At 37.1% G+C, this 16,005-nt stretch overlaps 3 protein-coding genes across 6 annotated transcripts; all 3 read right to left on the bottom strand.

Moving 5' to 3' along the window:
• Positions 1-615: 615 nt before the first annotated feature.
• LOC104722506 (serine/threonine-protein kinase AFC2) lies at positions 616-4,032 on the bottom strand. 4 transcript variants are annotated; one of them, XM_010440672.3, is made up of 12 exons: positions 3,728-4,032; positions 2,898-3,090; positions 2,681-2,707; positions 2,426-2,579; positions 2,279-2,327; positions 2,066-2,180; positions 1,816-1,907; positions 1,578-1,728; positions 1,422-1,486; positions 1,234-1,331; positions 1,048-1,150; positions 616-965 (listed from the first exon to the last, which is right to left on the bottom strand). In XM_010440672.3, exons 1-12 carry the CDS (start codon positions 3,827-3,829, stop codon positions 828-830), a joined length of 1,287 nt encoding a protein of 428 aa, XP_010438974.1. In that variant the 5' UTR covers positions 3,830-4,032; the 3' UTR covers positions 616-827. The 4 variants fall into 4 exon arrangements, with proteins under 4 accessions (XP_010438974.1, XP_010438975.1, XP_087331318.1 ...); XM_010440673.3 differs by lacking the exon at positions 2,898-3,090 and having other exon boundaries at positions 3,728-3,988; XM_087475192.1 differs by lacking the exons at positions 2,066-2,180; positions 2,279-2,327 and having other exon boundaries at positions 3,728-3,956.
• Positions 4,033-4,566: 534 nt separating this feature from the next.
• LOC104722505 (rhodanese-like domain-containing protein 11, chloroplastic) lies at positions 4,567-7,098 on the bottom strand. Its single transcript, XM_010440671.3, has 10 exons — positions 6,780-7,098; positions 6,591-6,686; positions 6,387-6,494; positions 6,068-6,164; positions 5,860-5,899; positions 5,697-5,771; positions 5,301-5,388; positions 5,121-5,188; positions 4,869-4,941; positions 4,567-4,779 (listed from the first exon to the last, which is right to left on the bottom strand). The coding sequence occupies exons 1-10, from the start codon at positions 6,921-6,923 to the stop codon at positions 4,696-4,698; spliced, it is 873 nt and encodes a 290-aa protein (XP_010438973.1). The 5' UTR covers positions 6,924-7,098; the 3' UTR covers positions 4,567-4,695.
• Positions 7,099-13,455: 6,357 nt separating this feature from the next.
• On the bottom strand, positions 13,456-15,875 carry LOC104722504 (uncharacterized). The gene is made up of 5 exons (XM_010440670.3): positions 15,292-15,875; positions 14,686-14,722; positions 14,352-14,588; positions 14,213-14,260; positions 13,456-14,076 (listed from the first exon to the last, which is right to left on the bottom strand). Exons 1-5 carry the CDS (start codon positions 15,591-15,593, stop codon positions 13,603-13,605), a joined length of 1,098 nt encoding a protein of 365 aa, XP_010438972.1. The 5' UTR covers positions 15,594-15,875; the 3' UTR covers positions 13,456-13,602.
• Between the last annotated feature and the right edge of the window lie 130 nt (positions 15,876-16,005).

Here is a 16,005-nt window from a genome sequence, read left to right as displayed (position 1 = left end):
GCTTCCATAACCGCAGCTTGGTATCTTTCATCAGTCAACCTCTCGTGAACAAACTGATCAGTCAAAGAAAGACAAGCCAGCCACAGCAACTCATTAGTGTTCTTCCTCAACATGTGGGACAGCTCAAACAACAAGCACCCACATGGCTTCATCGTAGACCCAATGATCTCGGCGTATAGATCGTGAAAGAAAACACAAGTCGTATGGAAAAAAATCAAAAACATTATGGTAAACGATGGAGCGAGGATTGGAAAAGGGAACGAGCGGAATCAGAGAAAAGAGGCGCAAATTGGATAATTGCAGAGACGCTGCTAAACAAGAAAACTCTTAACATCTGAAACTGAAAATTTTCGTGCAAACCGTGCAGTTTTCTTACTCCTTACAAAAACTACATGCTGTTTTTTATCGACAACTAAACTCCCCGTAAATTTTGATAATGGTAGTTTTTGGTCTTTCTGAGTTTTATTTATATTGCAAACTTACTCATACAACATTGTATATCCAGTATAAGTTTTTCAATCATTGTTGCATCATAGACATATTGTACATTCACTTTAGCTTGCTTGGTGTTATACTTCAAGTAATAAGAGTCGTAACAACGCATCTCTACTTAAATTTTGTGGTCGAAAATTAAAACTTACAATTTAAAAAAAAAATCAAGTTTACAAGATAGACAAACAATTGCCTATCACTTTAAAAAGAGTGATCTAAGCATTTTTGTTTAATTGATATCAGAATTCGTGTGGGGTTGTGGAGGAAAGACCTTTTGTAAAGGCTTTTACTACAATCATACATATCTTACTCTATTTACACTCCTCAAGAGCCTGTCATCTCCTCCTAGTGAAAAAAGGATGTCTCAAGGCTTCACGAGCGGTTAGTCTCTCTGAGGGATCAAATCGAAGAAGTCCTTGCACCATATTTATCAATTCTCCCGCCGAGTGGTCTACATGTTGCATTATCAGATTCTGCAACAACACATACAGGACCATTTGTAAACACACAGAATCACTCCGCCAAATCAAACTCAATATACAACACTTGACGAACCTGAAGCCGAGGAAGCTTCAATACTGCTTTCAAGCTGTCTCTTGAGGTGGCCCCATCAGGCCAATCCAAACGACCTCTTCTCACATATTTCTCTGAGTGCCGACTTTATCACACAACACAAGAAATAATAGTTAAACACCCGACCATATATACATCACTTCGGGGCAAATGGTTTATTCAACTCACTCCACTTTCTTCAACATTTGTTGAGGGAACGACCCAAGAACACGCTCCATCATCGCTAGATGCTCCAGATTTTCATGTGTTTGAAACAATGCTTCTCCCTGCAAAACTCAAAACTTTCAATTAAAAACACACAAAAAAAGGAGTAAATTCCCATTTAACATTAAGAATGAACTGGTTCAAACACATACCGTGCACAGTTCCACTATAATACATCCAATACTCCAAACATCACATGGATAACTCCAGCCAAGACCTGCACACAAGGCCATGTTTCTTCATCAGTTTGTAATATAGTTTAACAGAATCTACAGATTTCAATGACTTATTTTACAACAGCAACTCACCTAAAATCACTTCTGGTGCCCTATAATGTCTCGTAGATACAATGTAGGTTTGGTCCTGACGCTCATAAGTTGTGCTACCAAAATCAATCACCTTTATTGCACTTGATTTAGGCACTCTTTTATAGCACAGATCCCTTTGTAATCGGGAGCCCTGCAACAAAAAACACAACAAAATCCTTTAGCACTTAACTAGTTGGCAACATTAATAAAGTCACACACAAGTAAACTCAAAATATACCTTGTACTCAGGAATTTTCACATAGTCCGAGGAGACTAACAGAATATTTTCTGGTTTAAGGTCGGTATGAATCATGCGCAAGTCATGCATAACTGCAAAATCAGACAAAAATAAACAAGGAAAATGCCTTAAGAAACGGAAAGAGCTAAAATTCAGAAACTTATGTGGTAACCATCACAATAACAAGCAAAACTCAGATGAAAATGCAAGAGCATGCAGATTGATTGAAAAGACTGCAAAGACTACACACATGCTACACATTTCAAGAGTTGCCAGCCAATCTCACGGACAAGATCAATGGGAAAGGAGCGATAATTGTTTTTCCGAAGAAAATCGTATAAACTTGATCCAAGCTTCTCAAATACCTGTTGCAACCATTTAAATTCATCCAAAAAATTTAACCCCAACTATTTCCCAAACCGGGGAAAATCATAGCCATCACAAAATTGACTAAAATACTTACAATACAGATATGGTTACGATAGTCAAACCAGTTCCGAATTTGTACACAACTGCAAGGAATAAACTGATTTAACCTTTGCAAAAAAAAGAATTTGAAAAACCATGTCCGACTCTATCAGATTCTAATGCATGATGAAAAGTAACTTACCGATTGCCACCTTTGTCATGTTTACCAAGCTGTTGAAGCATTTCAATTTCAATCATAGCAGCCTCGCGGTATTTCTTCACACCACGGACAATCTTGACAGCCACCATTTCCTTCCTCTCCCTGTCCCAACATTCTAGCACTTGACCAAAGGTACCTACAAGGACAATTTAAGTAACGTTCGAATAAGATATGAGTACTACAATGGGACATGTGAAAAAACATAAGATAACTCATACAACAACCAAAAATTCATACCTTCTCCCATTTTGCTATAGATTTTATCTGCGAAACAAGAAAAGAACAGAGCAATCAGAATAATGAAATAAAAAAAAAAATTAAACAAGGTTCACCACAACATCTAGAGTTTATTAAAAAAAGCCATTGAAAAAAAATAATCTAGAGATATATATATATTTAAGGTAGCTTGAGGATTATCAAAACAGCTCTTTGGTAATAGAAAAAGTGAGATTACAGCGTGGGGTTAAGTCATCTCCCAGTTCAAACAGGTAATGTCCATCCTTGTCATCTTCTCGCCATGGGGGCGAACCATTACGAGCCACAGCCTTAACACAACTAGAAGAGCTACTATTGTCTGTAGGAGCTCCGGAGGATGCAAAGCTTGATATATTTCCAATCTCTTGCCCACAAAACATTCCTACCTGAGCCTACACATATCCATGTACCATAACAGACAGATGAAAATCTGCCACTATCCTTCTACGCTAACATGTTTTGAGTCATATTCTATAGTATCTTAATACCTAAAGGGCAATCTCTAAATCAAAACAATTAGGGTACTTTCAAAGTGCATCAATTTATCTATTCTTGAGAAATAATCATTTGTTCTGAGTGAAACTGATAGAAGTTATAGCATTGGAGAGGGAAAGACACAAAAATCTACATCCAAATTCACAAATCATTATCCATCAGATCAAAATTTATTCACCATCTACAAACAAAAAACTAGAAACAAAACATACCACAGCAAAAAAAAAAAGTTGAACCTAACCACACACTGACATCTAAAATAATTCATGGATAGACAAAAGTTTATATAGATCTGAACAGGTACAACACCACCTAATTCTCACACGATATTAACCTAATCACACAAAATTTGGTATCTTCAAAAAGTGAATAATTCTTAAACAAACAAAAAACTAAAATCACAGATCCATAAGAATCGACAAAAAAAAAAAAAAAAAAATCAAACCATCTTCAATTTTAAATCAAATCAAAGGAATCAAACACAAAATTGGAACCATGGATAAACAAGGTGGAGATAAAAAAAAAAAATTATACCTTGGTTGCAGAAGGCAACACATCCCAACCGAGACGCGCTCTCTTCCTGGGACGACGATCCATGTGAGTATGAGGAAACTCATGCACGCGCTCCATCTCCATAATCTCAGAAAGAAAACAAATTATAATCGGTGATGATTGTTTTTCAGAAAGCCAAAACGGCGATGACGAAAGCTTTTTTGGGGGGTAAACAGAATCGAAAAGCGTCCTAACCCTAGTTTTTAACCAGAGAGCCTATTTGCGAATTTGCGATAGAGAAGCAGTCAGAAACACATCTCCACCGTCCACGTGTAAGCACCCTATGTAACCAGGGTTAGTTGTAACTGCGCTGGATTTAACCAGAGTTGAGTTGTCTGTCTCAATTATTGATAGGGGGAATAGGAATATGCTCTTCCACTTTCCAAACGATGAAACTACAAGGAGTGCTTCTTATTTATCTTCAAACGACACGCATTCTTAGTTCGCTCGAGATTTCTAATCCTCGCTTTTTACCCGGATCGAATATTCCATCCAAACTATTTTTACTTAATTGACCGCATTTTTTTCTTTTCTAAATTATGGTATTTACTTTGTCAACAATGACTGTTACAGTAGAATATAAACCGGAGTCTCTTTGGTTTAAATTAAACCGTTTAATTAAAGTTTAAACACTGCAATACATGTGTTAATTGCGAGTTATGACTTATAAGACTGGTAAACCGGTTTTTTCTAATTGTGTTTGTGGGACATTGCTGACTTGTTGACAAGTGCATGCAATAAGCCAATAGGATAAACGGTACAGTACAAACCATTGGAATGAAGCTAGATGTGATTTGAGGGTAACAAATTCTACCGCCGGATACTCAGAAATCAAAGATGTCTATTTATCACTAATCCGACTATTCGAGCATACTTCAAAAACTACTCTTTTCAACACAACAGGATTTACAGTTTCTTTTGAAGAGAAGTATAAACCAGATGGAGATATCCTAATGGCCTCTTAACTCCTGAATATAATGGCCTAATTGCTGAGCACCAACGAACAAGGCATCGGCTGCGAGAATAACTCCAAACTACATATATGACGACATCACATGAGATCAGCAGTCATGAGGAATATGGTTTACAAAATCTACAAAAGATTTTGATTCACAAAACTCACCAGACGCGCAGTATATACTAAACGGTAGCCCCAACCTTCTTTGGCAGCTTGAGCTCTTTGCTGGTCTGTCCAACTGCAAACAAAAGAGGATACATGAATACAATGCCAAATCCTGCGTATGATGTACAAGATAGCTAGGCCATTGACTTACAGTCACTTCAAACAAATACAAGGCCTATCCATTTATCTCCTCATTGTCTTTCAAACCATTACTTTTCGAGTATAAGACTTGGAAGCAAAAGACATACTTACCCAAGGAACTCTGAAAAACCTCCAATCCCAGCAAGCTTCAAGGGTTGAACACCTTCTGTGACTAGATCCTGCTATCACATAATGAATGAATTAGTTATCGATGTTGTAGACTTTCCAATTCTAAAATGAAACTGAAATATCCAAAAGCACAAAACACAAAGTTTGAAACAATTGCATAACCTCGTCTTGAGCGGATTCCAAACCGCCTTGTACCCAGAAAAGATTCTCATACCCTGCATTACGAAGCAGCTCGCAAGCAGCTAAGGATCTGACAATAACAAGTTTTCGAGTCACGTATATATGAGGATCATCCAACATTCTGAACCCAGTGATTCACTTTATACTAACTCTCAATATAAACTAATTTTTATTTCACAAAACTAAAACCATTTGATAATATTACTTCTTCCATTCCCTCCCCCCCCCCCCCCCCTTATAGTATAATACATAGGCAGAGAACCTAACCAGCCACTTATTCATGATTTAATAAAAGTAACAACATATTTAAAACATTCTACTTAGTAAGGAGCAGTGAGTCCCTTAGCATTCAAGAAGCCTGTTGCTTGTATCAAGTACCTCAAACCTTTTTGGCAAGCAACAATCAGCTCTGCTTCTTTTGGGAATTTCTCCTCAACCTTTGATAAAAAGAGCCTACAAACGAAAAAAAGAAATAAAAACAAGGAGCAAAAAATTATGTCAAAAGGCATACAAGAAGGTCAGCTAAATCTCGCAGACATACCTATTAAAAGATAATGTAGGTGCACCACTCCACCATCCCCCTGTAGAAGCAAAAACATGGTGAAATCTCCGCTAAAATGGGTGTATCCCAAGTTACAGTCTCTATCCTAGGTGGGATTAAAGGATAATATACATTGCAAAGATAAAGATAAAGAAAGGAGTTGATTCGATATCCCTAGATTCAATAGGTCAAAATGGTGAAGAAGTACCCATAGCAAAACTGGTGACTTTTTTGGAAAGAGTTCCAGCGTCAAGGTTGTCATCATTGTCGAAGATAGGAACCCAGGTAGAGCCTTTAACCCATGCCTTCAGAGAAAAAAAAAGAGAACGGAAAAAACGATGAAGAACAATTACCTCAGTGAAACACTATAGCCCAAGGGAATATTCTGTGAAACAGTGACATGCTAAGGTGAGATACATGAATCAAATTCTATGCAAATAACATGAAAACTCAAAAGGTGAAAGTGGACAATCATCATCTATGGATAGCAAGGAGTCTAATAATCCAAAATTCATCTATGAATGTACCTTGTTGCGCTCGCTAGAGGGGCGGACATCAAGAAGAGGTTTGTTTGAAAGAGAAATAGCATAGCCTGCTTCTCTTGGTGTAAGAAGCTTCACTTTTCCTTCCCTTAACTAAAAGCAAAACAACAAAATTTGATGAAAACCATGAACCATCTATAATCTATATAGATGGAGAAATGTGAATAAGGGTTGATTCAAGATTATTACCAAACCATCCCAACGCTTTTTAGCAGCAGCCATGTCTCTCATTTGCTTCAGATCAATATCTTCATCAACAGCTTGCATCCTAACAACACCTACTCTCTAAACAAAGCAACAACACATATATGTTTTTTTTACTTCCTCATTACATAAAACGATATAAAGCCATAAAAGCGAAAGGAAGGATCAACTTACAAGGCGGCGAACAGTGGAAAGGGATGTGCTGCATCCTCTGGGGAAATTATTAAGTGGAGAGGTCATTCTCGAGCTCTGGTTTTTGTAAAGATTGGAACGAGAAGCTAATAGAGGATTTAGAACGGGAAGAGATAAAGACTCCATTAGGTTCCAGCAGTGAGTAAGTGACTGAGAAGATAATCTTCTTCTTCGCGTTTGCGCATCAACAGAGAGACAAAAGAAAAAAGATTAGTCTCTCTCAGTTTCGGGATTATTGGACCGAGTGATCTATTTTGGCTTTTACTGAACCAGTTAAACCGACTCGGTTCGTGACCGCCTCATTTGGTTAGAAAATTTCGATTGGAGGTTCATAAACCGGCTCCACATCAGGGGATTTAAAAGTTCGGCCCAAGCCCATTTCGGCAAGATTATCAATGGTTCTTATAAGTGTTAAATACTGTTTGATTTTTTAATGAATTAAATGTATATTGTTTTGAATATAAGAATCCATGATCTGTTAATTAAATTTTTCTCCTTCAATGGTAATTGTAGGTTCTAATTTTGGGTCTCTTATTTTTTAAAATATTGTTTTTTGATATTTAAAATTTTTAAATAGAATAGAAGTGGTATAGAATATCAAAGATTGCATTTATATGAGGAAAAAAACAATTTAATTTAGTATTTTACTACATAACATTTACAAGAAATTTACAACATAGTGCACAAAACTTCAGGAAAAATACAGAGAAAAGTAACAAAAATGAAAACTTTCATCTTCCTCTCCCCGGGTGACGGAGGGAGAAACCAGAGGGTTAGATGAGTAACGAAACTAATGTGACTCTTAATGCCACTAAAACACAGATACTTTTTTAGTTTTTACTCACCAAAAAGATTGGAAGAGTTAAAAGCTGTTGAGGAAAAGATCACAGAGAATGACAACAAAAGAAGGAAGTGTGAACAAGATATTGTTGAATTGCAGAGACAAGAAGTGTTGATGAAGGAAGCGAAAGTGGCAATAGACAAGGAGATAGCTCTGATGCCGTCTCATGCCAAAGTTCTTGACCAAAAGGTCCAGAATGTAGACCAAGAGTTTCGGACAATTGTCGCTCCCCATGGAAATAAGCTAGTTGTAGATCAAAGGTGTTTAAGACTAATCTAGTTCTCTGTATGTTCGCAGAAAACATATTGTGACTAAATTAAGTAGAAAGTCTATGTGCTCTGTCTGGAATGCATTTTTCTTTCAGATTTTCCAATCACATCTTAATAAGATAATCGTGAAAGATACAAAGCAATGGGAATCTTGATAGCTCTTAAAAAGAACAACATTTTGAGTAAATGCAAATGACTGTTTCAACTCAACACCTACAGAAACGATAATCACTAGAATCTTTTTAGTCAACAAGAAATTATAATATAAGGACATGACTCTTATGGATTGGTTCTACTTGGACATATGAGAATATGATTCTCCTTTCACTTCCTGTTCTTGCTCTCATCCTACGAAAAAAGGAAACTAACCTGCAAACTAGGTACTCATGATGGCTTCCTTTATAGAACTTGTCACTTTGACAATCAAGAAAGCCTTGCTCATTCCTCAACATCAGGTTCGAATCTAAATATCCAAAAAGTCAGAAGACGACTCCGCTAGAGTTTTACAACAATGTAGACAACTCTTCAATCCTAATTTCCCCATTAGATCAGTCAAGAAAATCAAAACAGACGATAAATAACAAGAGGCAGCCAAATCAATTCTTCAAAGCACATCCGCTATGCAAATCATAATATTCATAATCCAAAATAGCCACAGTTACATATAAAGATCATAGATTTATATATACAAATTGATCAAAGACTTAGAATCATCCATATCAAAGATCATACCTTTGCTTGCGCTAATGAGAAAGAATCCATCTGGAGTCATCAGACTATAAGCAATTGAGAATCGATTCAATCTCTTCCTCCGATTCCAATCTCCTACGATTCCAACCGATCCCATCTCATCTGATTGAGAGATTCGCGACAAAGAGAAAGAGAGGGAGAGGAAGAAAAATAACACAATCGGGCAAAAAAAAATTGCTCTAGATTAAACGGAGCCAACGATTTAGCGACATGTCACAATCTCTTATGTGAAATTGAGGTTACTATATAAGAGGAGCTCTTCAATTTTTTTCCATTTTCTGATTTATTTTTTTATCTCTTTTCCCTTAAAACCCCACTAACAACCTGTCGATAGGGAAGGTCTAAAGATCCACATCAATGTAGTCATCGCTTACGATATTAAAATCAGATTCATTTTAAAATACGGCTGAAAGACATCACATAACATTCTAATCAAAGAAACCAAATATATGACATAACATCAAAGAACTACATTTTGGGCATTTCAATACTTGCCTCCAGAGAAACAGATAGAAAATAACAGATCTTGCATTTCTAGATTGGACAAAAAAAGATTGGGTATTTTAATACTTGTCTTTACTGTTTACCTAATAACCAGGCAGATAAATCAGTAATTTGTTTCCCGTTAACGTGATTCTCTATTAGAATCACATTTGTGCCAACCTAGCTCAAGCCAATATGTTTTCAAAGTAATTTTGTTTTTGCTTTCCGAATTATTTGTTGGATTGCAAGCTTCGGTGTCGTGGAGTTATATATATTATAATTGAAAATGTATTGGTTAGTATGGCTTTGAGTAACAAGAATCTCATTGTTTCTAGCTTTAGTCAAATGGATAAGTTTTTGCTTTCAAAGCTCCTTTTATGTTATGTAGAAAAAAGTTTGAATTGTGGCTATAAATTGTTCCTCATTACAAATATGCTTCCTAACTGGTTTATATTCATGTATTAGGGAATGTTAACTTGTTGTGTGGATTTGTAATTAATATGAAAATATGTAATATTTTGTAATTATTCATTTATATACTTAAATAAATGGTTGGTACCTTATTGACTGAATTGATTATTTAATATTTTATAGTACATGAATATATTGTTCCTTTTAAATAATTATCTTTCAAAATTTAAAATTGGTACAAAATTTGTTCCCAATTGTTGCTTTATTTTTAGCTTTATAAGCTACCTCAATAGTCTTTCCACCCAGAAAAACATAATCAATTTTACATTCAGTCACAGAGATAAATATTGTTTGAGATAATTGATCCAAATCAAAAGACTATTTTCAAATTGTTATAAGATCAGAGGTTTTTTGAAAATAGTTTTAAGTATGCTACTAATGTCGAAGATGTTGCCATGAACATTGATATAGCTCTCATGGAGCTAACTGGTGATCTGGCTAAAAAGGTTCATAGAGGTTGCAGTGTTAATGATCTAATGGCTACTGATTTCAAATTTTCAAGCTTTGGTGTCTATCAATTATAGATATTATAATTAGGAAGATTAGAGATCTTCAGATATGTTTTTATCTTCAGATATTATAATTATAGATATGTTTGCCAACGTTTGTGATGTCTTGTTTTCGGTTACCAAAAACAATTACATCCAAGCTTACCAGTGCAGTGGCAAATTTTTGGTGGAGTACAAATGGTCAGACAGGGGGCATGCATTGGCTTGCCTGGGAGAAATTATGTGTTAGCAAACAGTTGGGTGGTCTTGGTTTTAGGAATGTGGATGACTTTAATTCGGCATTACTGGCCAAGCAACTTTGGCGTCTGATAGACGTTCCAGAGTCTTTGTTTGCCAGGGTTTTCAAAAGTAGGTATTATAGGAATACGCATCCGTTGGATCCAATTAGGTCATACTCTCCCTCCTATGGATGGAGGAGTATATGTTCTGCTCACTCTCTAGTTAATAAAGGGCTTATTAAACGGGTTGGTTCTGGGGACACCATTTCTATATGGTCAGATCCTTGGATACCAGCTCAATTCCCGAGACCAGCTTCCAGCAAGGGGCCGTTAAAGGACCTTTCTCTTCAAATGAATCAATTAATTGATCGACAAAATAATTCTTGACGTCTGGATATGCTCAATGAGCATTTTGATCCACTTGATGTTGCATTAATCAGGGCTATTCCGTTGGGTGGTAACCAAAGGGATGATCCCTTCGGTTGGCATTTCACGAAAACTGGGAAGTATACAGTCAAATCAGGCTATTATACTGCACGTCATGACGTGGTTCGGACTTTTGCGGCCACTGGTTATGGCCCGGAAATTACCCCCCTACTCGCTAGTGTGTGGAGGGCTCGTTGCCCACCTAAGATCCAGCATTTTATGTGGCAGGTCTTATCTGGTTGTATTTCGGTTTCGGCAAATTTGGGACGACGAGGTATTGCTTGTGATGTACGATGCGGCGCGGATTCGGAGACAATAAATCATGCCATCTTTGTGTGTCCTCCGGCCCGTCAGGTTTGGGCGCTAGCAAATGTGCCGGTGGGACCTAATTCCTTCCATCTTTTAAGGGCAGCAGAATCCGGGAGCCCATATTGCGGCTTTCCCTTGGCTTATGTGGTTTATTTGGAAAGCAAGGAATGCACGTGTCTTTGACAATATTGCCGAAAGGCCAGAGGATATTGTTAGGGTAGCAGAGGGTGAAGCTGCAGCATGGTAGCAGGCTCAGATAGAGGATGATCTAGTGATCAGTCCCACCTTTCCAGTAGTTTCGGAGTTGCCAGTTAGGGTGCCTACGGTTTCCCTTCCTTCGGTCTTTTCAGGATATCGATGCTTCATAACTGGATCTTGGAAAGCAGGGGATTTGTATGCAGGTGCTGGTTGGTGTTGTATCTCGATCCAGACAACGTTGCCGTTTTTGGGTGCCAAGAATTTCAGGCGAAGTCTATCTCCATTACATACTGAAGTTGAAGCGTTCCTTTGGGCGATGCGCTGCATGATCGGCCATGACTTCAGAGAGGTAGCTTTTTATACTGACTGCTCAGACTTGGTGAAGATGGTGTCTTCTCCTTCCGACTGGCCAGCGTTCTCGGCGTACATTGACGACATCAAGACTGATAGGGAGGAATTCTCTTCCTTTTCTTTATCTTTAATTCCTAGAAATGCTAATTTGAGGGCGGATTCTTTGGCACGCCAAGCGTGTACATCTCCGCACCAAGTATTGTTTGTAAACGATTTTCCTACCAATTAGCTCGTTTGAGCTGATCTGTTGTTGACAAAAAAAAAATATGTTTTTATTTATTTATTTACAGATAGTAGTAGTATTTTAATTTTTTTTTTTTAAAAAAATATAAGTACATGATAATTTTGTATTTTAGGTTTGTATGCTTTATATATTAGGAAGATTGATTAGGCCGATTGTTTATGAAATATATGTATATAGAAAATATTGTTTTGTAAAATTAGAAACTTAATATTAATTAAATTAGTTATAAACTTAATACTTAATGTTAAAAGGAATGGTTCTAATTGTTTTGGAAATTTTATTAGGATAGAAAATCTTGTTTTCAAAAATCAAAACTGAATATTAATTAATTAAATGAAAAACATATTAATAATTAATGTCAATGATATGATTGTAAATAGGTTCCAGTTTATTTGCTAAATGACTTAAAAAATGTATATATAGATGGCAGTTGGAGCATGATGTGACTCCCTATAATGACTGTAAAGGAAGGCTAAGGTTGTGTCCGCTAGGTTTTGGTGATTTGGTTGGTAATATTCTAATACCTGTTGATAGGTCTATGACTGCACATTATCTTGGATTTACATAACCAATGAGTAACATGTATGGTTGTTCCTAGTCAGCACATCAATAAACTTATTCAAGTGAAATGAATAATCTAATGATGTAAGTCTTCACAAGGTGGATATCATGACAGTATGAAATTCTTGAGCATATATTTTCTGACGCAGCGGAAAGGAATTAGATAGGCGTGTTATAATACACATGAGAATGTTAAGTAAGCTAAATCTAAAGAACATAGAGAAGATTACGTATCCGATATCACCATTGAGCCCTTTTGCGACTGAAATGTTCATCCATTTACATAGCATATCATGTCATCAGTGCAGGGAATAGATCAAGTCTGTCCACGCACCTATTCTACTATCCTGAAGGCTGAAGTATTATATATGATGTGTACTTAATATAAAGCCTGGAAGGCAAGGCACCATTATCGGTCACTGGAATAGATGTAAAATCACCTAATCAAACAGGCCGTAGTAGATAACGATTATTGAGCTTACTTTTATCATTCACACACAAACGTCATAGACAGTGGACTTACTTAAACAACATCCAGAGAGGGCCACACACAAGTCATATAAGAAAGTAACAAAAGGGTTAAAGGTTGCAGTGTATCACGATCTGAAAACACCAAAGAGCAGAGCTGACTCCTCCGTGAGTCATCTTATTAGGCAAAAGGAAAATCCAATATTTTCACCATTGGCCAAACCTTAACAGTAACAACTAGCCTCCGTCCTCCCACTTTACTTCCGTTAAGTTCCAAGGCCTTGTCATTTGCGTCATCTCCGACACATCAGAACTGTGATGGGATTTAAAAGTTCCACATCCACATAGTCATCGCCTATACGAACATCTTCCACCTTGGCTATATCAAATATCAAATTGAATGCAAGATTCCGTGCTGGGGGTGGATCGACTCGGTAGGTATTGATTGACTATTGTTGGTTGATTTACAACTTCCAAGCTTCGATTTGCAGGATATTATGCTTCAAGTTTGAACAAAACGTCAAGAACAACGAGAGAAAAAAACACAGTCAAAAGTGTAGTGTTGGAAACGGTCAGAAAGTTACCGAATTGGTTAAATCTATTTTCCTGTTGTATCTGAACTTGACATACAAACTACAAATACAAATCACACACCCCAATAAATTGAACGACACACTCAAATACAATCTTGACATCAAACCCCATTTTCATTCCGTTGCTCGACTTCTGTCCAACCAATCAACGCTCTTACGTGCTCTCTCCATCGGCTGAGACTTATCTCTGTATATGTCCACGCTTCTTCTTGATCTCTCCATTTCCTCAAATGGAACCTTCAGCTTCTCCGGTTTCTCTATGTGGCTCAACTTGTATCCCTGAAACCTTAGTCTGTCTACGCTTTTCCTTGGTTTTTCTCGTCCGTCCTTACTCTTCCTTGGGGCATCTACACTATGCCGAGGAGGTTGTTCACACCCTTCCATGCTTCTTCTTGAGAAAGAACTGTTTCTTTTCGATGTGGATTTCTCCACAGCGCACACAAACTTCTTGAGATGGCCAATGTATTCTGGAAAGAGTTCAAGATCACAATGGTTTCCACCTTTGAGCCATAGCGGTTCATATTTCTCTTGGCAAAGTTCCCAAAGCTGCTTCCCGTGTGAGAAGTCAACCACATCATCCGCTGTTCCCTGCAACAACAGAAAAGCTTTCACCAGAATTAAAACTAATACTGAGAAAGAATGGATCTTGCACGACAAACTGTTCAGCCTATAACTTGGTTAACTCAATTTATCCAATGAATAATCTTCGATCTCGGAAACTTACATGAATGACGAGGACAGGACACCTCACCAGCGTAATTTTGTCAATGTTCTGAAGAAGACCAAACAATAACAAAGTCAAGGAGGAAGAATGTTTATAAGCAACATAATGTATTGCAATCAAAAAGGGTATTGTATATTACCTTGTATATGTCAAACCAATAAGTTCGCTTAACAGGATACATAACTCTAAGCCCAGAAAGAATTGGACTATGAAGAATGGAAGCTCTAAGTCGAGGCAAACGCGCAGCTAGATCGACCGTTGGACCACTACCAACAGATTGACCATAGAGGATAATATTCTCCTGCTTTGCCCCATAATTCTCTTCAAGACATTTGTAAGCAGCCTCAATATCAGCATAAGTATTTTGTTCTGTGGGCTGCAACAAAACAGGGTATTTATATTCACGGTGTAGAAATGGACCAAACAGTTGAATCACAGAACTAAAGAAAGCTTTGAGATCTGTAGTAACTCACCTTCCCTGATGATTGGCCATACCCTGAATAGTCATACCTGCAAAACACCACAGCATATTCAAATGATTTTTCCCATGTTATAAGATGGAAATTGTAAACTTAATGAAAGTAAAATCCTACTATATATTCAGGTTCATTTTAAGATACAGATCTTGAACTAGAAATGGAAAAACTTCCATGACTACTTACTTGATGTCAACAATCAAAACTCAAACATCTCAACCTCAAAAACTACTTTTTCGTCTCTAGGAGTAGTAGAGATCCCGATTTAGAACAAACCCTAGAGACAAAACTCTCCCCTAAAGTATACTCTTCCAGTAAAATCCTATATTTTTTATGAGTGCAGCAGCAACCTAAACTTTTCAGTAGATTTATGAATCACGAATCCCCTAAGCTTAATTTAAAATTCACTTCAGTCAACCCAAAACTCGACCAAATCTCAGCAATAAGTTTTGCCAATTTTGCATCTTGAAGCTTTGAATCAACTACTTTGCACAAACCCAGGAAGCAGAGCAGAGCAGAGCTGAGCTAAATAAATATAGAAAGAAAGAAAAAAAATCTGATCTGGGCAAAAAAGATAGAAACAGAGAGAAGAAGGGAACTAACCCCATAAGATTGACGCGGAGGTGAATACTAAGCTCGATGAAGAGCTCATACATCTGACCGATGTCGGCAGCATTACCATGAGAATAGAGAAGAGTAGTGACGGCCATAGGGTACCTGATGTACATGGCCACGATCTCGGTGCCTCGGCGCGTGGGCAGCCGCAAAATATCGACATTTTCTCGATGTGGAAAAGGGTTCATGAGAAGAAGCTCCGTCGTCTCATCTCTGATAAGCTTGTACGACGGCGGATTCGGCGGAAAAAAAGCTAACTTGGCGGCCATTGAAGAAGTCACACCTCCCATCTTCTCTAAAAACAGAGTCCACCACAGTCTTTAAACTCTGTGTATGTGTGTTGTATGCGAATCCTAGTGTATAAGTCGTTCAGAGAAGAAGACGAAGATGTTGATGATGATGATTGCGAGGAAACATTCTTTTCTTTTTCCTTTTGTCTTTCTTTTAGAGAGCCAGAGAGAGAGACTCTGGAGTCTGAGACCGATTTGATTTGTTGAAGCTAAATAATTTGTTGTCAACAAATTATAGAAAAACCTTAATATTTTTGTTTTTTCTTAGATACAAAATATTGCAAAATTGTAAATGGTATTTTAATTGTTATTGTTATTTCTCTCTCTGTATTTTTCTTTTTTTGGTGGGAAAAGGGGAGACAATGCCTCCCCTAATTTATTAAAAAAATAAATTAAACAACAACACTACGAA

Source organism: Camelina sativa, chromosome 11, assembly GCF_030686135.1.
Source record: "Camelina sativa cultivar CO46 ecotype springtype chromosome 11, ASM3068613v1".
NCBI lineage: Eukaryota > Viridiplantae > Streptophyta > Magnoliopsida > Brassicales > Brassicaceae > Camelina > Camelina sativa.
Note: the sequence above shows the minus strand (reverse complement) of the source record. Positions and strands in the feature narration are given on the sequence as shown.

What these genes read in the sequence shown, in the direction of transcription:
- LOC104722505 (XM_010440671.3), bottom strand. Translation starts at nt 6,923, where the DNA reads ATGGAGTCTTTATCTCTTCCCGTTCTAAATCCTCTATTAGCTTCTCGT. An exon ending in TTTCCACTGTTCGCCGCCTT is followed by an intron (nt 6,687 to 6,779) that starts GTAAGTTGATCC and finishes TGCTTTGTTTAG; the next exon opens with AGAGTAGGTGTTGTTAGGAT. An exon ending in GCTTGCCAAAAAGGTTTGAG is followed by an intron (nt 5,389 to 5,696) that starts GTACTTGATACA and finishes TGTTATTGTCAG; the next exon opens with ATCCTTAGCTGCTTGCGAGC.
- LOC104722504 (XM_010440670.3), bottom strand. Translation starts at nt 15,593, where the DNA reads ATGGGAGGTGTGACTTCTTCAATGGCCGCCAAGTTAGCTTTTTTTCCG. An exon ending in ATTGGTTTGACATATACAAG is followed by an intron (nt 14,261 to 14,351) that starts GTAATATACAAT and finishes GGTCTTCTTCAG; the next exon opens with AACATTGACAAAATTACGCT. An exon ending in GTCCTGTCCTCGTCATTCAT is followed by an intron (nt 14,077 to 14,212) that starts GTAAGTTTCCGA and finishes CTGTTGTTGCAG; the next exon opens with GGAACAGCGGATGATGTGGT.
- LOC104722506 (XM_010440672.3), bottom strand. Translation starts at nt 3,829, where the DNA reads ATGGAGATGGAGCGCGTGCATGAGTTTCCTCATACTCACATGGATCGT. An exon ending in CTATAGCAAAATGGGAGAAG is followed by an intron (nt 2,580 to 2,680) that starts GTATGAATTTTT and finishes TTGTCCTTGTAG; the next exon opens with GTACCTTTGGTCAAGTGCTA. An exon ending in TGAAGCTTCCTCGGCTTCAG is followed by an intron (nt 966 to 1,047) that starts GTTCGTCAAGTG and finishes GTGTTGTTGCAG; the next exon opens with AATCTGATAATGCAACATGT.